We start from the raw sequence: 27,676 nt of genomic DNA on the forward strand, positions 1-27,676 counted from the left end.
TCACAAAGATGTGCTCCAGGCACTCCGACCACAGTTCCAGTGCCAGCGCACAGAGCCGTCGAGAAACTGTCCCTCCCTGCCTGTTGATGTAACACAGGGCAGTAGTATTGTATGTTAGCAGAGCAACAACCTTCCCCCGTCACCATGGGGCGGAAGGACCGAAGAGCAAAGTGAACTGCCAGCAGTTCCAGGTAATTTATATGACAGTGAGTCAATTGAGAAGGCCAAGGGCCCCCCACACACACAGAGAGTCCATGTGAGCCCCCCAGCCCCACAAAGACGCATCTGTTGTGATCGTCACTGTTGTTGCAGGTAGGTGGAAGGGAGCTCCCTGACAAATGATGTCCTTTAATTTCCACCACTGCAGTGTTCGGAGTGTCACAGATGGAATTACAAACCTCTTCCGAGGTGAGTCTCTTGCACCTGCTAGCATGGCCCTGGGACAGCCATAGCACTGGCAGAGGTTGTCCTTGAAAGGGCAGCTGCTGGGAGAGCCCTCTCCAGCCCCACCCACCTCACAGGGTGACTGTTGTGGGGGAGGAAGGTAAAGGAAATTGTGAGCCGCTCTGAGACTCTTCGGAGTGGAGGGTGGGATAGAAATCCAATATCTTCTTCTTCTGCTGCTGCTGTGGTGATGGTCAAGAGTAAGCTCTCCAGAGCGCAAGGCAAAACTGTGCATTTCCTAGAAGGCCTCTGGAGCAGCCAGCAGCATGGCTACTTCTCCCTCACTGCCCACTGGTGGCAACCAGTGGAGCTGTCTGTCTGGACTCTCAGGGCATGGCCCAGCACAACCCAGGAGGGGATAGTCCTTCCACTAGGCTACAAAGTGGTTCTGGCTCCAAGCTCAGGTGATGCATGCAGACCACGCTGTGAAAAACATCGCCACGGTGACATAGAGTATCTTGAGGGAGAGGATGGGCAGCAGCGACGTCGTCTGTAGCTACACGGTCACGGAACACCGGCGCTAACATACTGACAGCGGTGAAGGCTGCGCACCTCAAGGGCGTCACATGCTGCACCTGGAAGCGAAGGACGCTCCGGGGCTCGGAAGCACTGTCAGAGCCATCTGGGATGCTGACCCTCGAGATGTGGGCCTGACGACTGACCACTCCCTTCTCATGCAGCCATCAAGTCTGCCTGACTGCTATGTGAGAGGCAGGGGAAAGGGGAGGAGCCTGAATCCTGGCTCTTGCTGGACTTACTCACCTACTGGAACTCCACGATTGCATGTTTGGTGGAGCGGAAAACCACAGTGCAGGATGTTATCTCCTCCATGACCATCCTTGCACAGGGAAGAGGGCTCAGCATCAGCTCCGGTGACTGGCTGACCCTCTCCCAAACGCTGCATGCCCTGAAGCCCTTCTAGGACACCACCCATACAGCCAGTCTAGGGCAAGACATCCCCCGATTCACGGGTTGGCCTGTTCTCCCACAGAGGGTCTCGGCAGAGAGGTTGCAAGTGGACATCACTATCAAATACCGTCCTCTCTGCAAGAAAAGGAAGTAAAGGCTGGCCAGGATGTGTGACCCTTCCCCCCAGGATAAAAGGCAGCATTGTTCTCTGGAATGCAGAGCTTGTGCGGTGGAAATGTGAGCGCTGCGTAGAAGTGTGGAGGTTAACAGTTGGCTGGCTGGTGGGAAGAAGGAGCCACAGTTGGGCACCTCTGCCTCAAAGAGCCCAGCTAGGGAGAAAGAAGCCTCGCTACTGGTTGTCAGTGGTGAATGTGAGATCAACAGTGGCATGCTATGGCAGAGGACTTGGCAGAGGTAAAGGTACCTTGCTGAGTCCCCTCAGCCGCCTCCCCTAGAGCAGGGGTGGCCAACGGTAGCTCTCCAGATGTTTTTTTTGCCTACAACTCCCATCAGCCCCAGCCACTGGCCATGCTGGTTGGGGCTGATGGGAGTTGTAGGCAAAAACCCCCAAACATCTGAAGAGCTACCGTTGGCCACCCCTGATAATGCAAGGCTGCCCTATGGCCTGACCTTTCTTGCATGGCCATGAATCTCTTCTCCTGCCCTCCCGCCAGTGGGTGTTCTCCCACCTGGGAGACATTTTCAGCCCCCACCACTCTCACTTGGGCCCAAAGGGCAACCTCCCCTGCTGGGCTACCCCTCTCTGGACATCACAGGCCTCCTGTTGTTCCCCCCCCCCCCGCGTGTTCCTCCATTCCTCCTTCTCTCCGGATGATCCAGCACGCAGCCTGTGGTTTGCACCATTGGCACCTGGGTGGGAGAATGGCTGACTCTGGCAGGCAGAGGAGGGCTGGCTTGTTCTTGAGCTGTCCCACAGTCTCCTGTAACTGCTGCTGTCTTTTCCAGAGAGAGAACTTTTTTTTGGGGGGGGGGGGTGTCTGTGACTGGGAACCCAGCAATGTCATCCACAACCGGCTTGGAGAGACTGCAGAGAAGCAGGCGGGAGGGTGAGGTTACCTGTGCGGAGGGGAGGGACGGTGGCTCAGTGGTAGAGCATCTGCTTGGGAAGCAGAAGGTCCCAGGTTCAATCCCTGGCGTCTCCAAAAAAGGGTCCAGGCAAATAGGTGTGAAAAACCTCAGCTTGAGACCCTGGCGAGGAGAAGGAGGGATGGTGGCTCAGTGGTAGAGCACCTGCTTGGGAAGCAGAAGGTCCCAGGTTCAATCCCTGGCATCTCCAAAAAAGGGTCCAGGCAAAGAGGTGTGAAAAACCTCAGCTTGAGACCCTGGAGAGGAGAAGGAGGGATGGTGGCTCAGTGGTAGAGCATCTGCTTGGGAAGCAGAAGGTCCCAGGTTCAATCCCTGGCATCTCCAAAAAGGGTCCAGGCAAATAGGTGTGAAAAACCTCAGCTTGAGACCTTGGAGAGCCACTGCCAGTCTGAGAAGACAATACTGACTTTGATGGACCAAGGGTCTGATTCAGTATAAGGCAGCTTCATATGTTCATATGTGTGTTTGGTATGTGTCGTTTGCAGGAGTTCCTTTCTATATACCTTTGAACCTATGCCTGCCCATCTCCTCCTAAAGCACTTTTCTGGCTTGACCTTAGTCCTGTTGAGTTTGTACTGCCCCCCCCCTTCGTTTTGTACTGAGTGGTTCTGTGGTTTGACTGTAGCCCATTGGATACAATGGAGGATGAAGGCACCTTCTTTGGGGGCTGTAACTCAGACTCTGGAAATCCAATCTCTCCAAGCTTGGAGGGCAGATAGAGGAGTGTCAACTGGAGATCCCCTGCAAGTTTGGCATTTCTAGCAAACACAGGATCTGTTCTATATACCCCTGAACTGGCCAACGGTAGCTCTCCAGATGTTTTTTGCCTACAACTCCCATCAGCCCCAGTCAGCATGGCCAATGGCTGGGGCTGATGGGAGTTGTAGGCAAAAAACATCTGGAGAGCTACCGTTGGCCACCCCTGCTGAGTGTATCTTATTCCCTTAGAAAGTACTTTCCTGTACTTTCACCTTCTTTTTCATAACTTAGACCCCATATATCTGATCCTCCCCGGACTTGGAGGGTGGCTAGAGGACAGTCAGTCAGAGTTCCCCTGCAAATTTGGTGTCGCTAGCATGCCAGGGGGAGGGGCCGCTATACCATATCATGAACTTAATGAACCAAATTGGTATGTCTAGTGCCAAAACGTTCATGATGATTCGTGGTTTGAGAACTGTGCAAGCCCCAAATCATAAATCAAAGTGCATTTTTCCAGTCCATGCCCATCCTTAATAAGAACAATATTGTAGTAATACGAAGTATTTGTTTACAGAAGGACATTTGGCACTTGCAAGCATTTTAAAATCCTCCATTGAAACTAATTAGTATTTCTAGATTAACTGCACAAATCAAACATTTAAGATGCAAAAAGCCCTCCCTGAATTTTGGAAAATATGCTTCTAGGTCCTGTTTTTGTTCTAGCTGTAGTATAATGCCTGGGATCTACAGATTCTCGTTTCCCAGTGGAAGCTCAGATATCAGAATGGTATAATTGTATTCATTTCCACTGCGTTTATCAGTTACAGAATCAGGTGATTTTTTAGCAAATTAAAAAGAAGACTGACCTAACCCTGACAATCCGTTGGCATAATAGTTAAAATGATATTTCAAAGTAAGGGGTAAACATAGTTTTAAACGATGTACTCTCATCCTCTTTTCACAATGGCCTTTGAAACTGGTTTACAATGAACATATGGAAAGAACACCTAAGCCACCTGTTATCTTCTTTCATTGCTATACTTTACCTTTCTCACATCTGAGCTCTTTGGTTCTGTTGTCCAAGTGATAATCCTAGAAACAGCAAGTTTTGCCTCGCTGGAGTTCACAAAATCATTTGGGTCCATCTGTCTGGCCAAAGATTCAATGTACTTGAGGATTGCCACTTTTACCTAAAGCAAAAAGAATATTTGTGTAACTAAGGAATAACAGTATAAAATGTTCCATTGCGGATCATTGCTTTATCACTGCAGATCATCTGCAGATTTCTTTTTTTTTCCGTTTTAAACAATTTTATATTGATAACATATGGTAACAATATCCATTTATATCGTCACTATTTCTAACCCATATGATATTTTCTAATCCCCCCTCCCTCCATTACTAGACTCCCGCCGAAGTTATATACTTAAAGTTAACTTATAAAAGTACCCTTAACTATAAAAATCTAAATTCATATTCTACCTTTTTCTAATACTTAATCATTATTAAAAAATTGCCTAATGTCTTTTTACATTCCATTCTTTCTCTACATAACATCTAAATTTCTTCCACTCCCTTTTAAACAGTTCCAAACCATAGTCTCTTAGGATTCTTGTTAGTTTATCCATCTCGCTCCACGATAAAACGTTCACAATCCAATCCCATTTCTCTGGTATTTTTTCTTGCTTCCACAACTGCGCATACAATGTCCTAGCAGCTGAGAGCAAGTACCAAATTAAAGTTCTATCTTCTTTTGGAAATTTTTTCCATTTGTAATCCCAACAGAAAGGTCTCTGCTACTTTCTTGAAGTCATATGCCAGAATTTTAGATATTTCTTGTTGTATCATCTGCCAGAACTTTTTCGCTCTTTCACATGTCCACCACATATGATAAAAAGAACCTTCGTGTTTTTTACATTTCCAACATCTATCCGACATCTTTTTACTCATCTTGGCCAATTTTTAGGAGTCTGTAGATTTCAGAAATCCTTCAAATAAACACTGCAACAAGACCACGTTCCCCAGTCTTTGCAATCAATTATTGTCCTGCACTTTTTTGTGATCAGAGAAAATACTTTGCACTTCAAAAACAAGGATATACCTCACCTTAAGATTTGGCGTTTGGGTTTGATCTACAATAAACCTCATCAGGATATTAAACTGTTGATCAAACGGAAAAGAATCCCTGTGGGGGAAAGAAAAAAAAAATGCATGACAACATATTTAATTACTAGTTACGTGATGTATCTACAATGCGGCATATGAAGATATTATATATAATCAACCAAAGTATAGGGCAGAGTATCTGAGCTATGCTTCTCCTCTTCTCTTTCCTTCTCCCATGCGTATACTGAAAGGATCGAAAGCCTAGGACCAAAAGTTGCCCTTCGCATACTTCAAGATGGAGAACAAAACACGCCAACGCAATCTAAACAAAGAGCTGCATTAGCTGTAGCGGTCAACGGAGAAGACTTGGAGAGAGGACTGGAACGAAATGCTATGGAACTGGAATAAGGGGAACGTCACCATTTTTTAATCATTTATTTCCTGTTTCTAATGCATCAACGAACTCTTTCTCCCAAACAGGCAAAGATTTCCCTTTCTCCAAAAACAAAACTGTAGCACTTCCTCAAAGAGTCTTCTGAAAAAATACTTTGAACTGCATATTATTATGGATTTCAATTGTAAACTGCTTTGGGGACCAAATGGGCTGAAAGGAAAGGAAAGGTCCCCTGTGCATGCACCAGTCGTTTCCGACTCTGGGGTGACGTTGCTCTCACAACGTTTTCAGACTTTTTACGGGTGGTTTGCCATTGCCTTCCCCAGTCTTTTACACTTTCCCCCCAGCAAGCTGGGTACTCATTTTACGGACCTCAGAAGGATGGAAGGCTGAGTCAACCTTGGGCCGGCTACCTGAATCCAGCTTCCACTGGAATCAAACTCAGTTTGTGAGCAGAGAGTTCAGACCACAGTACTGCAGTACTGTTGCTTTACCACTCTGCGCCACAGGCTGAAAAGCAGGGTGTAAGTCCGCCATATAAATATGCACTCATTCTAATATATACATATGTGCCCAACGTAGTCGATTGTGCACAGTCACAGGCAGCCCTTCACAGTTTCAGTGACGCTTTTGAGTAGCCTCTTGAGAGAAAGAGGTAAATGGGAATAGTGTTGATGAACAGCCTATTGGCTGACGAAAAACTGGAATGACTCATAAAAAGAGCAGAATCCTAGAATTCAATCCCACAGAACATTTCTGCTGACGGAAAGGATTTCCATCTGTGGGGCAGACCTTATTTACCTTTTCCCACTGCCAAAACGCTGCTTCTAGGAGATGATGATGATGATGATGATGATGATGATGATGATGATGATGATGATGATAATAATAATAATAATAATAATAATAAAAAATTATTTATACCCTGCCCTCCCCGCCGAAGCAGGCTCAGGGCGCCTTACAGGACATGGTGGGTCACACCATGCTACAACAATAAGTACAACATAACCATTAAAATACATTTCCTAAAAACAGCGATTAGATTAAAATTTAAAATTTAAATTACAGTATAAATCAATGGTAGCTTATTGATGCAATGGTTCCATCTTAATATACCAGTTGGAAAAGGACGGTTTTGCAAGCCGTACGGAACTGATTAAGGTCCCACAGGGCCCGCACCTCCTCTGGCAGCTGGTTCCACCATTGGGGTGCTGTTATCGAGAAGGCCCACTCCCTTGTTACTTTCAGTTTGGCCTCCTTTGGCCCGGGGATCTTCAGTAGATTTTGTGAACTAGATCTCAGTGCTCTCTGGGGAACATATGGAGAGAGATCAAAGACTATCAAAGGTCTAGAGTGGGAAGGGAAATTGCTGAATATCGCCCCTTTCATTCCATTTGTTCAGTCCTCTGTGCTATCTAACCCATAATCTTAACTGTTGGAAGATCAGACCCAGCTCTCGGAAGAGGTGAATTTTAAAATCACTGCCATGGATCCAGCTGGATGTAGCCAACTCTGAAGTGGCAGAGGACTCTGTGGAAGAGGACTGGGCAGGCAAAGGAGGTCCAAGCTCACGGTCCGTTACAGACGACTTGCTGCAGAAAGCTACTACTACCCCGCCAAGTAGCAATTCACAGTCTGACAGCAGCATCCAGTTGCGTAGGCCCATGGCTCAGAACCAGATAGCGTCCCATCGTCCACCTCACCTCCCTTCGTATCCAGAACCACTGAAAGTAGATGGAGGAGGGTCCGTAATGAGATGCTGGAAAGAAGGTGGAGTGTGCGATTAGCAGCCTGGAGACACCTGGATCTAGATAATAAGGAGAAAAGCATGCACACCTGCACGATGCAACCCAGCTGCAAAGCAAGTGTCTCTGCTATAAAGGGTGGAGAGATGGAGAGACTGGCTGTGGAAGCAACCTGCCAAACTACTCCAGGCCTCGCTGTCACTGACCCGGCCTCTGGTCTTGTAACTATATATGAACCTTGACTCTTGGAGGTGCTCTGAACCCACTCTTCTGGCTGACTCTGCGTATGGCCGAGGAACTGGACTTTGACCATGCTGTGCCAGATTGTGCCTTTGCCTTACCTTGCTCACACCTTAGCTTTGCTACCCTGCCCTGTGTCCAGCATGTTCTAGGACAATCAACATCCTGGGCCTAGAAGAATGATTCAAGTTTTCTAAAATATTAACTAAAAGTTAACAGATTCTGTTAAATAGCATTGCAGGAAAGTTTCCAAGCTGTTTATGGACAGACTACCTTGTTACATCCAGAGCTTTCTGCACTTTTGCCTGTACTGATCCCAGCAAGTCAGCGCCCATCTTCTTAAGTAACTGCGTCAGGAGGACAAAAAGCCAATCTTGCAAATCATCCTTGTGAATGATTATGAAGTCTACCAGAGTTTCAAGAAACATGCTGAAAACCTATAAGCCGCATAGAGATCAAAGGGGGGGGGGACATGGTTTAAAATTAACACAGAGATTATCAAAACACAAAAGTTTGTGAAATCTGTTTAAAGAAAGAAGTTTTTAGGTGTTTGTGTTAGCACCATAAATTCCCAGGATATACCATATTAAATAGATAAAAGAGGTGAGGTTGAGGAGAAGGAAGGAAGAATACACTTACTCTCTGTTGTGAATTCCACCGCAAAGCAGGCCATGCAACAAAACAAACCGTTCATTAGTATATAAACACAAATAATTGAAGGCAATTGCACTGGGGCAGTCTCACCCCCCACCCCACAAACACAGATAAAGTAAGCATCCAAGGAAAATCTGACAGTTTTTGAGAAAGAACATTTAACCATAGTTCTGAAGGCTCTTTCAGAAACAAAATGAAACCCTCGGCTATCTCTTCACACATGCGAGCAACATCTTTCAAAACACCATATCATTATGCATAAATAAGACATCTTTTCCACTTTAGATAATTTCCTGTTAGAATAATTCTCATTTCATGCTGTCTACAAACACTGAACCTGGATTTAAGAACCACAAAAATATCATGGACTTGTTTGCATTAGATTTATTGATTCATTGATTCAATTTATAATCCCTTCACTAAGAACATCTAGGAAAAGCTCACCCAAAGGAAATCCTACCTCAAAACATCACGGTGTTGAAAGAACTGAGGTTTCAGCAACAGTGTATTAATACAGTACTAATGAAATGCACAAGAACACAGGACTGTTCAAAAAACAGTGCATCTTAAAAGGTATGTTTAAGATTTTACCTTGCTGTGAGGGTCCGCAAACATGCGTGTGAAGATTTCACATAGCCTCTTCAACTCGACCCGGCTGAAACGCATAAACACACAAGAGAGATTACTTAAGAATGTCACTTCTGGGACTTTCTTCAACACAGCACACTCCTTGTTTCTGAGAATGGCTGACTTTGATAGACAGGTAACAGACACATAGAAGTTTGTGTCAGATCTGTCTCACCTGGGGGATTGGCCAGATCTTTATACCCTTGGATGGGTCGTTACCTGGCCTGCCAAAAGAGACAGTAAAAAGCCCACAAAGGCAATACAAATTGTTTCAGCCCCCACATAACTAACAGTCTAAACCTCAAGCAGTCTCTGTGAGGAGATAACATGGCCTTGAGACATAGACGCCAGTGTTCCCTGCAAGGCAAAAATGGTTCTATGTGATGTTACGGCAGCACTCCCCAAAGAAAAGAACACAGAGTGGATAATACAGTACAGACTGAAAAGTAACTGGGGGGGTCATAATGGCAAGGACACTTGACGAAGAATGGACATTGCTAAGTTTTCCTCAAAAAACCCCAAAAGGCAAGTGTAGAATTCAATGGGTTGAAAACTGAGTGCTGCGCATTGCCTTGATGGGAGTTTTCCTGCTCCTTGAGTCTATCCACACTCAACCATTAGCCGAAAAGAGTCTTTATGACTGGAATGTAGGGGGAAAAAAGGTTTATGCTATCGGGATAGAAGGTAGGACTAACTAAGCAGACAAAAAGGATATGCTTAAACAGGGATGTAACTGGAGGCCAGCTATGGGAAACCTTAAGAATAAGGGAGGCCACGTATGTGAAGGAAGGAGACAATAGTAGGTAATGGAATGAGGAGCTGGGATGCAGGCGTTAAGTGTAGGAGCCAGAGGGGAAAGACAGGCAGTGGAAGCTTGGAACTTTCTCAGCCTCAAGAAAAGTCCAATGGGTTGGGCAAAAAAACATCCACCATGGCCTAGGAATAGGAAGGTGCATGCAGAACAGTCCGACAACGGAAGTGGCAAAGCCTGAAGCAGGCCAAGTCTGTTGGAAATCAGTCCTAAAATGGCTGACTGACTCCATCTTAGTAACAGTGATGTTGTTTCTGCAAATGTCATGCTGAGTCATGCTGAATCATGGCCCAGCTGTTTCTTGTTACTGAGGTAAGGTGGAATGACCTCACCTGTAACTAGGCTTTGTGCTGACTCACAGAGCTGATGCAACCTCTGGTGAGCTTGCATGACTGGTGTGTGTATTTAGGGAAGCTCAGTGAGCTTGCTCTTCCTGCCTGTAAGGATTGTGTGTACTGTGTTACATAGCGTCCGGGTGGCAGCAAACACTGCTAGCGTTGATTCTGTGCTACTCTGCTTGGATCGTTATTTGTATACTTACTGGTGTATACTGTTATCTACTGTAGTGTGACCTGATTACTGTGTATGACCTTGGCCTGGCAACGACTTTGAATATTGGATACTGTCCTGGTAAATATATTCCACTGTTGCATACAGTTGTCTCTCTTGTCCATTAATTCCTGTGTCTGCCTGTCCCTCTTCTTCAGTGACTTTTGCTGCGTATAAATTCTCCAACCAAGTCAGGCAGGAACATTTGCATATAATGCTGAGGGGGGACTCCAAGACATGATTTAAAATAAGCAACTATAAAGTTCGTCAGGATGCCTGGAACCAGCAGCGATAAACGAATGGAAGAGCAGCCACAAAGGATCTGAATGGAGCTTATTGGTTTACCACTGTCTGATTCTGCAAAGATTCCACCCGAAGAAACCCAATACAGGAAGTTCTCTAAAATGATTTGGAATGCCATTAAGACAAAAACCTATTTGCACAAAGTTATTTTCAGGACAATCACAAACAGCAGTTTGATCAAAGTCCTGGAAAAAAAGCCCAGTAAAAACCTGAGAACTAGGTACCCTTCCCCCATCTGCAAAATTTCTGTCAGAAGACAATACCATGGAATCAAACCAAGGGTTCACTGAGAAACAAACAAACAAAACCCACTATCTCCTTCTCAGTTAAATGATTTGATTGGTTCATGTAGACAACCACGCAACATTCTGGAGATTCACAACTAACTTACAATATATAAATCTTCTTCTCTTATATTTCAGATTTGCCCAAAGAACTACAAATAGAAAATCTGCTTAACGTCTCCAGGAATAAAAGACAACAGTTTTTCTCTACAACTTATTTTATACGGAAGGCCTCTATAGCCATGGAGATTCCTCAAATAACATCTAAGCACCTCAGTGATATAAATAATATACTTGAAAGCCTCTTTGTACTACGGTACCAACAACTCCCCATGCTAGATTCCTTCCTAGTATTAACACGACTCTCTTAGATAGGAATGGGCATGAACCAGCTGATGAACTAAAGCTAATCATAAATTTTGGCCAGTTCATGGTTCATGAAGCAACGTTAGCAAACTGAAGAGCTGGTACAAACTTCCACAAATTTTGATGCAGTTTGTGGCGGTCTGTGAGGATTGTCTCTTGACTATATTAAAGCGATCACCTCAGTGTCCTCTGGCTCTTCAGTAAGTTCTGTAGACCTATTAGCCCCTCTTTTCTCTCAGACCAGTTGGAGCTAGCACAGTGGTTCAAGACCTCAGCCACGTCCTCCGTCTGTCGCAGGTAGTGTGGGATGCCTCCATTTCTGGACCCATAGGAGCGTTCTGAGCAAGCACTTGACGCATCACTGTTTGCATCATCATCAGAATACATCCCATATGGCTCATATCTTCGTCTCACTGGCTTTTTCTAGGGAAGGGGAAAAAAAATACCCTGAACGTAATACATTTTACATGGTTTCATTAAAGAAAAAAAACTACATACTGGTCAAGCAGCACACTGGACATCGTTGGTCATTACAACACAACGTTTTCACAATTAAGGTAGATCAGGGTCTCACTGAATACCAAGCAGCCCAGATAAATGAACACCTACGTCAGACGAAACAGCGCATCGCTTTGACTGCACTACAGAGGAAATCAGATAATTTCTTTAAATAATTATTTAATATTAAAATGAACTCTGAAGTGATTCCATCATAAATCAGTAAAGATAATGCAGGTGTACATTGGAGAAAGACGAGCACAGCTGAAAGGAGAGCCAGTTTCGTGTGGTGGTGAAGTGTGCAGACTCTTATTTGGGAGAACCGGGTTTGATTCCCCACTCCTCCACTTGCACCTGCTGGAATGGCCTTGGGTCAGCCATAGCTCTCTTATCTGGGAGAACCGGGTTTGATTCCCCACTCCTCCACTTGCACCTGCTGGAATGGCCTTGGGTCAGCCACAGCTCTGGCAGAGGTTGTCCTTGAAAGGGCAGCTGCTGTGAGAGCCCTCTCCAGCCCCACCCACCTCACAGGGTGTCTGTTGTGGGGGAGGAAGGTAAAAGAGATTGTGAGCCGCTCTGAGACTCTTTGGAGTGGAGGGCGGGATATAAATCCAAAAAGTACTGCCAAGCTCAGCAGGCTGCTCTAATCTAGGGAACCAATTTTTCTGTTAACCTTTCAGATTCTAGCATGTCTCTCTCTCTCTCTCTCTCTCTCTCTCTCTCTCTTAAATTACTCTGATATTCCTAATAACTAATACTTATCTATGCATGGGACTGCCAGGTCCTGCCTCCTCCCTGGTGGAGGACTTTGGGAGGCATTTCTGGAGGGGGTGAGGACATCCCCACATAGAAGTTCATGTTGGGAACCGGTGCCCCATACACCTGAAATCCAAGCAGTGAATTTGCTGCTTGGAGTTCAGGATCTCTTTGAATGCCCTTTACAAGAAGCTTGGGGGGGTGCCTCAACTCCAAGTGGCAAATTCATTTTAAATACAACTCTTTGGAACAAGAGGGTCTTAACCAACAGAGTGATCTAGGGTGCTTCCAATGAATACTTTACTCAGAAAGAGTGTGGATTGTGCCTTTAAATTTGAACCTTAAGTTTAGGGTGGGTGTCTTGAACAAGTACTGGGTGTGAATTACTTGCCTACTGAGAATGGAGAGCGGAATTATGACTGCATAAGGTTTGGAACTTAACCAATTTGTAATGGAAAAGGCCTGTTGTTCCATATTATAATTTCACTGAAGAAAATGTAGGTCATTTTTTCGATATGTTTTAACCTGAATGCTTGTATGTCTGAGAGACCCCGTGGTGCAGAGTGGTAAAGCAGCAGTACTGCAGTACTGTGGTCTGAACTCTCTGCTCATGACCTGAGTTCGATTCTGGGGGTGGCAATGGCAAACCACCCCGTAAAAAGGTCTGCCGTGAAAATGTTGTGAAAGCAACGTCACCTCAGAGTTGGAAACGACTGGTGCTTGCACAGGGGACCTTTCCTTTCCTTGTTTGTTTGAACAGTAGTTTACAGATAGTCTTTATCTTTCATATATACAGATTTCCAGTCTTTGGGGAAGATCCATACAAACTTCAAAATGATCTTCAGGCAAAGGGACCTTGACCTTATCTGCATTCATTTTTGGTCTTCCTGAGTCTGATGTTTTTGGATATTGTTACTACTGGATTTGGATTTTGTACACCTATAGACTCAATGTGAAATGCTCCATTTTTGTTTCCAGTTGGAGTTAATAATAATAATAAATTTTATTTATACCCCGCCCTCCCCGCCGAGGCAGGCTCAGGGCGGCTTACAGGACATGGCAAAAGCCATATTAAAACAATAAAACAAGATTATACAGTTCAATACAGTTAACAATTAAATATTTAAATAATCTAAAAACAGTTTAAAAATATAATCTAATAGTGCTACTATCTCAGTTATGTTAATGTTAATGATGGCGTGATGTTTATTCCAAGCTCCATCTTAGAAGGCTAGCCGGAAGAGGGTGGTTTTGCAGGAATTGGCCAAGATCCCGCAGTTAGGATAAGTATGTTCTAAAACCAGGGGTGGAATTCTAGTGGGAGCTCCTTTGCATATTAGGCCACACAACCTTGATGCAGCCACCAATCCTACAAGAGCTTACAAAATAAGAGCCTTGTAAGCTCTTGGAGGACTGGCTACATAGGGGGGGAGGGGGGGTTCTAATATGCAAAGGAGCTCCTGCTAGAATTCCACCCCCGTCTAAAACATTGTATGTAATGTGAATTATAATAAGAATTTGTAATGTGATATTTTTTCATGGTGATAATACATATTTGTTCCATAGTGTTTAACTTTTTTCCCTGGTATCTTGAGTTTGTTTTGGACTTTCCATAGACCGTGGGAACCCGTGTTTACTTTTTTTTCACCTGGGGACTGGCATCCCTACAGCATTTCAATCCCTCAGCAAGTTATTTGGTACATCCGGTTTGAGAGCTGGTTTGGTGTAGTGGTGAAGTGTGCGGACTCTTATCTGGGAGAACCGGGTTTGATTCCCCACTCCTCCACTTGCACCTGCTGGAATGGCCTTGGGTCAGCCATAGCTCTGGCAGAGGTTGTCCTTGAAAGGGCAGCTGCTGTGAGAGCCCTCTCCAGCCCCACCCACCTCACAGGGTGTTTGTTGTGGGGGAGGAAGGGAAAGGAGATTGTGAGCCGCTCTGAGACTCTTCGGAGTGGAGGGCGGGATATAAATCCAATATCTTCATCTACCTCACAGGGTGTCTGTTGTGAGGGAGGAAGGTAAAGGAGATTGTGAGCCGCTCTGAGACTCTTCGAAGTGGAGGGCGGGATATAAATCCAATATCTTCATCTACCTCACAGGGTGTCTGTTGTGGGGGAGGAAGGGAAAGGAGATTGTGAGCCGCTCTGAGACTCTTCGGAGTGGAGGGCGGGATATAAATCCAATATCTTCATCTACCTCACAGGGTGTCTGTTGTGAGGGAGGAAGGGAAAGGAGATTGTGAGCCGCTCTGAGACTCTTCGGAGTGGAGGGCGGGATATAAATCCAACATCTTCATCTACCTCACAGGGTGTCTGTTGTGGGGGAGGAAGGTAAAGGAGATTGTGAGCCGCTCTGAGACTCTTTGGAGTGGAGGGCGGGATATAAATCCAATATCTTCATCTACCTCACAGGGTGTCTGTTGTGGGGGAGGAAGGTAAAGGAGATTGTGAGCCGCTCTGAGACTCTTCGGAGTGGAGGGCGGGATATAAATCCAATATCTTCATCTACCTCACAGGGTGTCTGTTGTGGGGGAGGAAGATAAAGGAGATTGTGAGCCGCTCTGAGACTCTTCGGAGTGGAGGGCGGGATATAAATCCAACATCTTCATCTACCTCACAGGGTGTCTGTTGTGGGGGAGGAAGGTAAAGGAGATTGTGAGCCGCTCTGAGACTCTTCGGAGTGGAGGGCGGGATATAAATCCAATATCTTCATCTACCTCACAGGGTGTCTGTTGTGGGGGAGGAAGGGAAAGGAGATTGTGAGCCGCTCTGAGACTCTTTGGAGTGGAGGGCGGGATATAAATCCAATATCTTCATCTACCTCACAGGGTGTCTGTTGTGGGGGAGGAAGGTAAAGGAGATTGTGAGCCGCTCTGAGACTCTTCGAAGTGGAGGGCGGGATATAAATCCAATATCTTCTTCTTCTTCTACATCATCAAGATTATCACAAACTAACATTGTATACCTTTGGTAGCTTAACATGCTATAAACTATAGCCTAGAAATAGATAGCTGCGGTGTGCAGCATTAAAGAACTTCTGTATATTCCCAAACTGTCCTGTCTGCAAGCTTAGATCTCCCCACAAGCCCTGCTCTGTCCTTGTCTTCAGAGGTGAGGCGAGAAGTAACTAGAGGAAGGGCTTCTTTTGAAGGCGGCACCTTACCTGAGGACTGCCCTTCCCCTTATGCTCAGCTGGCAGCTACACTACTTTCTTTTAGGCGCCAGGCCAAAACATTTCTCTTTACTCAGGCTTTTAATTAAGGGGATGATTTAAACCCCCATGCACACAGTTCGATAAACTATTTTTAGCCTGAGATTTGCAAAACGTCTAAAGCTGTTTCATTATATGTGTTTTATGCTCTGACTGTGTTCTGTATGCGAGGCTTTAATAACTTTTATGGTTTTTCATGTTTTTTTTTCCATAAATCGCTTTTGGCAGGTTCCCTAGAGAGGAGGCACAGACATTTCCAAATCAATAGAAAAAATAAATTCAGAACAAAATTGCTATAAGAACAGAAGAAGAAGGTGAAGAAGATATTGGATTTCTAACCCGCCCTCCACTCCGAAAAGTCTCAGAGCGGCTCACAATCTCCTTTCCCTTCCTCCCCCACAACAGACACCCTGTGAGGTAGATGAAGATATTGGATTTCTATTCCGCCCTCCACTCCGAAGAGTCTCAGAGCGGCTCACAATCTCCTCTACCTTCCTCCCCCACAACAGACATCCTGAGAGGTGGGTGGGGCTGAGAGGACTCTGACAGCGGCGCACAAGGTCAAGAGTTTGGGGGTCCTATTGGAGCCTTCCTTAACGATGGAGGCTCAGATAGCAGCCACTGCTAAGTCCGCATTTTTTCACCTTAGGCGGGTGAGGCAGTTGGCTCCTTTCCTAGAGCATGACGACCTAGCAATGGTGATCCATGCAACGGTCACCTCGAGGTTGGACTACTGTAATGCCCTCTACATGGGGCTGCCCTTGTGCCGAACCCGGAAGTTGCAGTTAGTGCAGAGTGCCGCGGCCCAGTTGTTATTGGGGCTCCCAAGTTGGGAGCACATTCGGCCAGGGCTCCGGACTCTGCACTGGCTGCCAATAACATACCGAGTTCTATACAAGGTGCTGGTTATTACCTTTAAAGCTCTATATGGCCTAGGACCTGCCTACCTTAGGGACCGTCTCTCCCCACATGTTCCCCAGAGAGTGCTGAGATTGGCATCTCAAAATCTGCTTGTTATCCCCGGGCCAAAGGAGGCCCGCCTGCAATCCACCAGGGACAGGGCCTTCTCTGTAAGGACAGGGCTCCTTTCTGGTGGAACCAACTGCCGGAAGAGGTGAGGGCCCTGCGGGACCTTGCCCAGTTCCACAGGGCCTGTAAGACAGCCCTTTTCCAGCTGGCTTATAATTAACTGGCAGTGGAAGCTGAGTGTAGTTTTGATAGACCGCCGCTATATGTTTTATTATTTTATTGTTTTAACTGTGTAAGATGTTTTAAATTCAAATTATGTTATATTTTTATGTGTTGTGAGCCGCCCTGAGCCTCCTCGGTAGGAAGGGCGGGATATAAACTTAAATAAACTTGAAACTTCTCACAGCAGCTGCCTTTTCAAGGACAGTCTCAGAGCTGCCTACAATCTCCATTCCCTTCCTCCCCCACAACAGACACCCTGTGAGGTAGATGAAGATATTGGATTTCTATCCCGCCCTCCACTCCGAAGAGTCTCAGAGCGGCTCACAATCTCCTTTCCCTTCCTCCCCCACAACAGACACCCTGTGAGGTGGGTGGGGCTGGAGAGGGCTCTCACAGCAGCTGCCCTTTCAAGGACAACCTCTGCCAGAGCTATGGCTGACCCAAGGCCATCCTAGCAGGTGCAAGTGGAGGAGTGGGGAATCAAACCCGGTTCTCCCAGATAAGAGTCCACGCACTTAACCACTACACCAAACTGGCTCTCCAGTAGAACCTGGCACTCACACAACTCCTTTTTAAAAGCAATGCACTAGTCCTCATCCCAGAGAAGAACGATTTGGAAATTGGTGGTCAGAGCTCAGCTAGTCTAACTGGTGATGAGGACACAGGGCTTGAATGCCACAAACAGCACTGCAGCCATTTCATCAATATAATATAGCCCTTATAATACATTTAAGATGCATGATAACATATAATATTATATATATTATATATATCACAGGTCCCTAACCTTTTTGAGACCATGGGAACCTTGGGAATTCTGACACAGCATGGTGGGCACAGCTATAAAATGGCTGATGCAGGAGGGGGAGCTAGCTACAAAATGGCTGCCATGCCTTACTTTCAGTCACACAGTGAAGCTCTTCATGCTGTGGTGGCAAGTGCTGAACAGCCAATCAAATCTTCAGTAATCACTCAAAAGCCTTGCTTGGCAAAAGCGCCACCTGGCCCCACCCACTTTCTAAAAACACTTGGTGAATGCCAGGAAAGGTGTTGGTGGGTGCCATGGAAAGGCACATACGCTCAAACTCACTGCAGATTTGGCGGTTCTTGGCTACGTTCCTTGACTTTTAATAATAATAATAATAAATTTATTTTTATATCCCGCCCTCCCCTGCCGAAGGCAGGCTCAGGGCGGCTCACAGGACATGGTGTATACCATGATTACAGTAAAATACAATCATTACTATAAAAACAGTTAAAATATAGTTAAATTACATTCATAAATTAAGTTAAAAGTTAGATAAAACAGTTAAACCATTGCAGAGTATTAATTAAAAGGCACAGAGAACAACACCCACTATTACTGTTTTTAAATAAACAGGGCACCGTTCATTTATGCAGAATTACAGATTCCAGATATGAGCACAAATAGTTTTATAACAGGGAAACAAACACTTGGAAAGTACAAAAAAGAAAAGAAAGGGGAAAAATGAAGAAAATAAAGGTCGCGATAGCACTAGTACCTTGTTCCTGGAGTCTCCTAACAGCTGTATGCAGGAAAATATTGAAGGGCGGGAGAAAGCACAGAGAGTTACGTCAGAAGCTTACGCAGCGATGGTTCTTGCAACAAAAAATGCACATGTAAATGTGTCTTCGCAAACCAAAATACAATTCAGCCACTTTTACGTTAAGCAACTTAAAATTAAAATGGCAGAGCGTGACATCATACTGATTCTTCTTCTGGTCCTGGTTCAAGCTAAGTCTCTGGACCAACTGAGTAAATTCTCCAGTCCACAGCTAGAATAGGGATGCGCAAGGAAGCATTTTACTATGACCTACAGATTTACTGGAACTTAGGGCTATCACTTGGTTGCTTTGTTGTTCCCTACTTCCCAGTCCATTGCAGAAACCAGAACAAATACGAGAATCCAACCTCACTGTGTGGAGCAGCTGAGGGAATGTGGGCAAGGAGCGGCACGGCATAGTAAGCACTGAGACACCAGTTATTTATTTATTGAACTGACTAGCAACAAGGCCCATTGTGGGAAGATACAATGAGCTTTAGACAGGCTGTGAGTGTGTGCCCTGTTCTTGGTGGGGGAGTTGGGGTGGAAAGGAAAGACAGACAGACATAGATAAATAGAGGTAGAGAGACCGAAAGACCAGAACAGATAGGTAGGTAGACGGGTGGAGAGATAGACAGAGACACACAGATAAATGACAAACCAAGACATAAAGACGGAAAGATAGACAGGGGGACAGGCAGACACCGATCAAGAGACACAGACAGATCCTCAAGAGTCAGGCAAAGACACTTGTGAAAACACCAGCAGCCCATGAAAGAGAGGGCCAGGTGCAACCAGGACAATCCTCTGGCTAGGGCAGTTCTCCAGGCAAGGAGGGCAGGGTGAGGTCAGGTCAGCAAAGGCTCTTGTATGTGGTGGTGGCCCAAGGGGGGGGGGGGGCGTGCATGCATGGGCCACTTCATAGCCTGGATCTGCCAGGCTGGGACAAGCAGCAGCAGTAGCGCTGACACCCCCCGAGTGGCCAAGCCTTCTGTCCCCTTCTCCTCCTGAGGAGACTCGGTGCTTTTGGAAGCAGGCTGGCAGGGGCTGGCTCACCTTTCCCAGGTTAAGGGGGGGCAGGGGTTGTCTAGGAGGCTAGCGTATTGCGGGATGCACTGACATGAGGAAAGCAGCAGTGGCACCAATGTCCACCACCTTGGTGAACCTTCAGGCTCCTTTTCTCCCAAGGAGACCCGCAGGATGCTGGAGAAAGAGGCTGTGCTTCCTCGTTCTCCTCCGGCCCCAGTGGTGGATAGAGCGGCACCTCTCTGCCGCCAGTCACGTCCTACCTGGCTTGGGAAAGTGGTGTCCTAAGAGGACCGCTCCATGGCACGGCCTGGAGGCACCGACGTGAGGGAAGCAGTGGTGCTGCCACCTAGGCAAGCCTTCTGCCTTCTTTTCCTCTTGAGGAGACCTGCAGGATGCTGGAGAAAGAGGCTGCGGCAGCCTCCTCAAGGCCCAGTGGCAAATAGAGCTATGCTCCTTTGCCATTCACTGTGTCCTACCTGGATCGGGAGAGCATTGAGGCCAGCATCTCTGAGGCCCCCTCGGAGGGTTGGGAGGCAGGGGCAGAGCACTGTTTGTGGTGGCAGCCTCAAGGCCTTGTAGGGGGTCTAGGGTTTTGTTGGGATAGCACAGTTGAGCTGAGGAGGGAGTGGGAAATCTCCGTGAGTGGCGGGGTCTCTTGCTCCTGTGCAAGAGCTCTGGTGGTAGCTGCCAGCAGGCCAAGTGTGTGGGCTGTCGGGGGCATGGCAGAAGGGCGTTGCTGGCGTGAGCTCCAAGGCTCTTGTGAAGGCTGCAGTCTGGGGACTTTGGAGACTGTGTGTGAGAGAGAAGACAGCGAGTGTTGACACAGGCGCTGTGATGTGCTTTGAAGTTCCCAGTCCAGTAGCCAGCGAATGTGGGGTTCGGGGGTGTAGACTGATGTTTGATGAACCAATAGCTGATGCGGCGCATCTCCAACCAATGGGAGAGCTCTGTTTTGCCAAGACGAAAGGGTTTTTTATATTTACAGGATATCCCACCCTATCCCATGAGTGGTCTCAGGACAGCTAACAAAATATATATATATATATTTTTTTTAAAAAAACCCCAGTAGACTGGGGTGGCCAAACTTGTTTAACATGAGAGCCACATAGAAGACGTGTCAGATGTTTGAGAGTCACAAGACATGAACGTCAGATGTTTGAGGAAAGGGAGGGAGGGGGGAGGGGAGGAGGATTGAAAGAAAGGTGGAGGAAAAGCAAATGAATGGGTAGAGAGAGCAAATAAATGGGTAGAGGGAGAGAAAACAACTTAAACTTTAAATGTATTTTCCAAGCCGCCAGCTGGCTTGGCTCAGAGAAATGATTTAAGGAGACACATGCCTTCTTCAAGCTGTTCAGCGGTGTGGTGGGGGCTTCAAAAGCCACACAATATGTGTGAAAGAGCCACATACGGCTTCTGAGCCACAGCTTGGTCATCCCGGCAGTAGACATAAAAAGATTTAAAACTATCAAAAAAAGATGGCAACTAAAACAAAGATAACTCCAAGGCAATCCATAGCGTCTCCCGCAGGATGTTAGTCAGATAATAACACTTTGAGTTACTGTGAGTGGAGGAGGCCAAGATGGTTGACTGTCCGCTGCCTCAGCCAAAGACCTGGTAGAACAGTTCCATTTTACAGACCCTGCAGAACTGTAATCATTCTCCCAGGGCCCTGATCTCAGATGGGGAGCGTGTTCCATCAGGCCGGGGCCAGGGTAGAAAAGGCCCTGGATCGGGATGAGGCTAGGTGGACATCTTTCAGGCCAGGACTACCAGTAGATGTTGATCTGCAGAACGCAAGGCTCTCCAGGGCACATATGGGGAGAGGTATGCTGGTCCCTGGCTGCATAGGATTTTAAGATCAATGCCATAACTTTGAGCCAGATGTATACTTATGTACAAGTACATAAGAACAGAAGAGAAGCCATGTTGGTTCAGGCCAATGGCCCATCCAGTCCAACACTCTGTGTCACATAAGAACATAAAAGAAGCCATGTTGGATCAGGCCAGTGGCCCCTCCAGTCCAACACTCTGTGTCACATAAGAACATAAGAGAAGCCATGTTGGATCAGGCCAATGGCCCCTCCAGTCCAACACTCTGTGTCACATAAGAACATAAAAAAAGCCATGTTGGATCAGGCTAATGGCCCATCCAGTCCAACACTCTGTGTCACATAAGAACATAAGAGAAGCCATGTTGGATCAGGCCAATGGCCCATCCAGTTCAACACTCTGGATGCATAAAGGTGGCTCAAGGTATTTTAATTGCCATTGCTCCTCTCATCAGTTTTGATCACCAGGATTTCCTACATTGTTTTCCGGTTTTTGAGGTCATAATGTTTTAAACCTTTAAAGATAGGAATGAAAGGAAAGAGTCTTCCATAGTGCAGAGAACAGAAAGGCAACAGCTTTGGATGATATAAAAAATTGTGACAGAAAGTGTAAATGGATTGATTCTTTCTGCGCTTCCTATGTCATATGTGAAGCTCCAGATGCATACAGTGCTCACGTTAGGTATAAAGCGCTGAAAAGGGAAACCTGAGTCTCTGATACCTTTGCTGTCATCATGTGTTTGCAATAGCTGAATTTGCTCAAAAGGCTCACTTCAGTTCATCAATAGGAATCTAAACTCTAAGAGCAAGATGACAAAAACATTCCTCAAGGGTCTTTGATAATGTCACTCTGATTCTCAGAACTGCCATCACCTGGGTTATAGTCACACAATCCCTTGGGCAATTCCTAATCCCCTCCTGTTCCCTTTCAAATAACAATAAATAACATAAGCTGATGTGTATTTTTTTTTTGCCTTCTGACTGAACAAAAATTTAATGCAGTCAGATTAAACAATTTTGCTAACTTTAAGAGCAGCACCTACCACATGTGGATTAAATACCCAGAATCAGACTGGCAGCGGCTCTCCAGGGTCTCAAGCTGAGGTTTTTCACGCCTATTTGCCTGGACCCTTTTTTGGAGATGCCAGGGATTGTACCTGGGACCTTCTGCTTCCCAAGCAGCTGCTCTGCCACTGAGCCACCGTCCCTCCCCTGCTCTCCAGGGTCTCAAGCTGAGGTTTTTCACACCTATTTGCCTGGACCCTTTTTTGGAGATGCCAGGGATTGTACCTGGGACCTTCTGCTTCCCAAGCAGATGCTCTGCCACTGAGCCACCGTCCCTCCCCAAGTGATCTTCTCCTTCATCACTTTTCTTGGGGCTGTCAGTGTCCTATCTCTTTAAGGTGAATTGGAACTGCCAAAGGATTGTGTCATCCTTGAGTACAGGTGTTAAAAGTGTCATCAGGTGTGAGCCTTTAACCAATTTGGACTGGGATTGGCTAAGTCGACTTGAAATGCAGTAGCCAGCTACCTGTTCAGTGTGGGATAGGAAAGGATGGATATAGCGTGGCATACTGTTGGATGGATATTGGCATTGATGACTGTGGACTGACTATTCTATTGAACTGTGTATCTGTACTTCTACCTGGCTTTAATGATTGTAAGTGTATGACTATTGGAGTGCTTCTTGACTTTGATATCTGCCTGACCCTAATACAGTTTGTTGAACCGGCTGTCTTTGTGAGTGTCTTCATTAGAACTGCAATTGAGACTGGTCTGACCAGAGTGGCCCAGTGGGATGCTTCTACTACTACTCTGTCAGGGACGAGAACTGAGCAATTACTCTTGATAGGCATTTCTCAAAGGAAAAAGGGAACTCTTCAAAGAGAGAGGTATAACGCATGAAGGAAAGCATATCTGACTTGAGACCCACAAGCGAAGACACCATCAAGGAAAGCCATGGCATACATATCATAAATATACCACCTTCAGGAAAACATACATGGTTCCTAGTGTTAAACACAGGGCTTTTGGGTAGAAAAAGCCCAGCATGAACTCATTTGCATATTAGGTCACACACCCCTGATGCCAAGCCCACCAGAACTGAATTCCTGTGCAAAAAAAGCCCTGCAGCAGATATTTCATACTTCAGCTGTACTTGACGTGGAATTAGTTAAGCAAAAACTGAGGAGACTGACACCTTCCTGGGGAGGTGTGGGCTCTCCTTCTTTGGAGGTTTTAAAACAGAGGCTAGATGGCCATCTGACAGCAATGCAGATTCTGTGAATTTAGGCAGAGCTTAGTGGAGAGAAGAAGAAGATATTGGATTTATATCCCACCCTCCACTCCGAAGAGTCTCAGAGCGGCTCACAATCTCCTTTCCCTTCCTCCCCCACAACAGACACCCTGTGAGGTGGGTGGGGCTGGAGAGGGCTCTCACAGCAGCTGCCCTTTCAAGGACAACCTCTGCCAGAGCTGTGGCTGACCCAAGGCCATGCTAGCAGGTGCAAGTGGAGGAATGGGGAATCAAACCCGGTTCTCCCAGATAAGAGTCCGCACACTTAACCACTACACCAAACTGGCTCTCTATGAACTGAGGGGAGATGTATTTGTGAGTTTCCTGCATTGTGCAGGAGGTTGGACTAGATGACTCTGTGATTCTACGGTTCTATGAATTCTGCATCAAAATGGCTACATTCAAACTGTTTAGTTTTTTAACTCTTAACATACATTTCAGACTACAAACACATAACTCCTTCAAGCAATCTTTTCAACACCAATGGCAGTTACCACAGCAACTGTCTGTTGGACAGAGAATTAGTGCAGAATTCACATATGCCAAACCTAAAAAAAAAAAAAAAAAACCAACCCAAACATTTAGACAGAATCATACACCAGTGCACTGAAAGAACAATTATAAACCAAGAAGGAAAAACATACATACAGGAGGCAACTTGAAGTGACTTCCTGGTGTTGGAAACATTGTGTTTTTCATCTTACCAGTGCATCAGCTACAGCAGTCTCCAGATCCGTGCTTGTGCTGAGGACTCGCATTGCATTCATAGAGGCAGGCAACCTGCCCGGCTGTCCAAGGCCAAACCGGTCTGCACAAAAGACAACAACGAAAGGCGTCATTAAGCAAGTTCGCCGTCTCTTGGAATAGTAATTAGGCTGCTGACCAGGAACTCACCAAAGACTAGCAATTGCTTTAGCTGTTATTAGGCACCATTGTGCAATGGTTACTTTCAGATAGTACAACTACAACAGAAAAGTAATAAACAAAACCTTGTTAATAAGTTTGCGTCCCAGAAACAGCGTTGGCTCATGAATCGTACTTATACGTTTCTATTGAAATAAGTGGGAAGGGAAAGATTTTTGATCTTTTTCAAGGTGTCTTTTCATCGAGCCGTGTACGGGATAGCACACTGGTCCTCTGGGGAATGAAGTATAAGCACTATTAACAAAATTCCTTGATGAGCAGAGATCTCTAATACTTTATTAATTCTTTAGTGCTTTCCAAGTCCTACAATCTTTATTTTCACGAAGAGCCTTTGCAGGGCTTTTTTTTGTAGAAAAAGCCCAGCAAGAACTCATTTGCGTATCAAGCCACGCACCCCTGAGGTAACCATTATTTCACACGGGGCATTTTTTTTTTGTAGAAAAAAGCCCGGCAGGAGCTCATCTGCATATTAGGCCACACTCCCTGATGCCAAGCCAGCCGGAACTGCGTCCCTGTGCGTTCCTGCTCCAAAAATACCCTGCTCAAAAAATATTTCCTTTTGAATGAATCTAACATGAATACTTCCTCCATTATACTGACATTTCATACATACGCCTTGCCAACTGACTTGCAAAGAATCAAGTCCCAAGGCTGGAGTCGCCAGTACGGGGCCTGTAGGCATCGTGGTACCCGCTGACACCTTTTGGTGCTGTCCAAGTATTTATAAAAAGTGGGCAGTGCCAAGTGAGGCTCTTGTCCAGGAACGTGTCTGATTGGCTACTGAAGAAGAAGATATTGGATTTATATTCCGCCCTCCACTCTGAAGAGTCTCAGAGCGGCTCACAATCTCCTTTACCTTCCTCCCCCACATCAGACGGCCTGTGAGGTAGATGAAGATATTGGATTTATATCCCGCCCTCCACTCCGAAGAGTCTCAGAGTGGCTCACAATCTCCTTTACCTTCCTCCCCCACAACAGACACCCTGTGAGGTGGGTGGGGCTGGAGAGGATTCTCACAGCAGCTGCCCTTTCAAGGACAACCTCTGCCAGAGCTATGGCTGACCCAAGGCCATGCCAGCAGGTACAAGTGGAGGAGTGGGGAATCAAACCCGGTTCTCCCAGATAAGAGTCCGCACACTTAACCACTACACCAAACTGGCTCTCTGACAGATCTGACAGATATCGTCAAATGAGCTTTTTAAAGATCAAAAATGCACACATGCAATGTAATATTTTAAATAATACGTTCGTTTTAAAAGCACTTTGCTGAACAGAGCTTCTGTCTGAAATGCTGAAGAATGACGTTCAGCGTTGTGCATAATGTTACTCCCTGCCATTTTGTCATTGGCTCGGCCTCCTGCAACAGCCATTTTGTGGTTGTGCCCCATGCCCTGTGTCAGATTTTAAAGGTGCCCGCTGGCTCAAAACGTTTCGGGACTTCCGTTCCATGACAAAAAAGAGAAAGCTCTGATAATTCCAGCAAGAGGCCATAAAACAAGGCAATAGCAAGAAGGCAATGTTCCTAATAGATGCGGGGGCGGGGGGACTGTCAAGAAACAGGCTTTATCCGACCTACATACTCTACCAAACAAAAATAATTGACAGGATTATCTACAGCTCCCCCCCCCTCCAAAAAAAAAAAACCTGAATAAACCAAAACTTCTCTCCAAATTAACAACATTCCACTGTCACTGACATAGATTTCTTGGAAATTAACAGTCTCTTGTGTCTTCAGTTGTCTCTCCTCCGCTCTATTTTACAGCGCAACCCCTATGTAAAGGGGTTGAAATCAATGGACTTTAATTGGAGTAATTCTGCATAGCACTGCACTTTCAGCGTCTTACATCTATAAGACGAAATGCAGTTTTCGGTAGGCATAAGATTTTTGATACATATTGCTGTTATAGAAGAACTTGTGTTTCTTTTAGATTCTGGTTCATTCATTGCAGAATCTTAACCCTTAAACAAAGATTCCCCAAAATATGCACAGGGAGTAGACAGCCTTATAAATATATAGAATCGAGGCTTCCAAATGTCTGAATCCGCTTCCAAATTTCTATAGACGATTTTAAATGCCATTTAACCCTTTCATAGCCTAGCAGCAAATAACAAGATGCAAAGAAGGCTTAGATTGGCAGTGTTTGTGAAAATTATATTTCACTTTTCTAACAGAGACCATGACCGTTTCCACAAAAGAGCAACCCCCTGCATTTGTGTTCTTCACATCATTAAGCTATGCAAAACTTTCTGCAGTAGATTTTGCCTCCCCAGGAGTAGACTGAAGCTTTGTGCCCCCTTACCCCATGTTTTCAAAATCCCCTTTCTGGGGCCCCCCACCCCCGAACTAAAATTGCTGTTTTCCAGTGAGGAACTCCTGTATTTTAATGGGTTTTCCTGCCACCGCTATCTTGGGTTGTCACTGTCGCTTCTTAACCTTGCTTAGCGCCTTCTGTTTGTCCTGGAGACATTCACCATTTCACATCATTTTAAAACTTAATGTTGAATGTATTATAGCATTATCAGAAGGGGGAGAACAAAAGCACCACGGAACTCTGCATGGGGGGAAATAGAGGGGGGGCAACAGTACACATATATAAACAGGTTGCTTATCTGTAACTGATGATCTTCAACTGGTCATCTGTGCAGTCACACACTTGGGTTTGGTACCTGCACTTGAACCTGACCTCAAAGAATACAAGAGCTAGCCTCTGTCATTATGGTGCACTTTTCTCTTGTGCTCTGGGGAGCACGCATCAACTGCACATGCCTGGAGCTGAGGAGAAAGCACCCTCCCGCTCAGTTCCTTCCAACTACCGCCAGTAAGTCCCCTTAACTTGAAGTAAGTGAATAAGAGACGCTAGCAGTGGGGAAGACTGGGCCGGTGTGTGACTGCACAGATGACTACTCAAAGATAATCAGTTACAGGTAAGCAACATGTTTATCTTCCTCATGGTCTCTGTGCAATCCCACATTTGGGTAATTAGCAAGCTACAAAAACTGGATGGTGGGTGCTGATAGTTAAACACTATGGTCAAATTGGAACCTCTCTACCTGCAACAGCCTAACAGAGAATCGTGGTAGGCACAGTGGTCAGAAGTTGGACCACCATGCCAACTGTCCAAAGGATGCATGTCAGTGGG

The 27,676-nt window shown here is 45.8% G+C and overlaps 1 protein-coding gene across 17 annotated transcripts in view; it reads right to left on the reverse strand.

Annotated features, from left to right (window-relative positions):
- CLASP1 (cytoplasmic linker associated protein 1) overlaps window positions 1-27,676 on the reverse strand; it is a 400,778-nt gene that overhangs the window by 115,847 nt on the left and 257,255 nt on the right. For all 17 annotated transcript variants that reach the window (XM_060262849.1, XM_060262864.1, XM_060262857.1 and 14 more), the window contains 7 exons: window positions 24,317-24,420; window positions 18,417-18,440; window positions 11,417-11,661; window positions 8,890-8,953; window positions 7,918-8,081; window positions 5,266-5,344; window positions 4,206-4,349 (listed from right to left, as the gene is read on the reverse strand). In XM_060262849.1, coding sequence (XP_060118832.1) covers window positions 4,206-4,349; window positions 5,266-5,344; window positions 7,918-8,081; window positions 8,890-8,953; window positions 11,417-11,661; window positions 18,417-18,440; window positions 24,317-24,420 — 824 coding nt within the window. The remainder of the gene's footprint in view (window positions 1-4,205; window positions 4,350-5,265; window positions 5,345-7,917; window positions 8,082-8,889; window positions 8,954-11,416; window positions 11,662-18,416; window positions 18,441-24,316; window positions 24,421-27,676) is intronic.

Source organism: Heteronotia binoei, chromosome 21 (assembly GCF_032191835.1).
Source record: "Heteronotia binoei isolate CCM8104 ecotype False Entrance Well chromosome 21, APGP_CSIRO_Hbin_v1, whole genome shotgun sequence".
Taxonomy (NCBI): domain Eukaryota; kingdom Metazoa; phylum Chordata; class Lepidosauria; order Squamata; family Gekkonidae; genus Heteronotia; species Heteronotia binoei.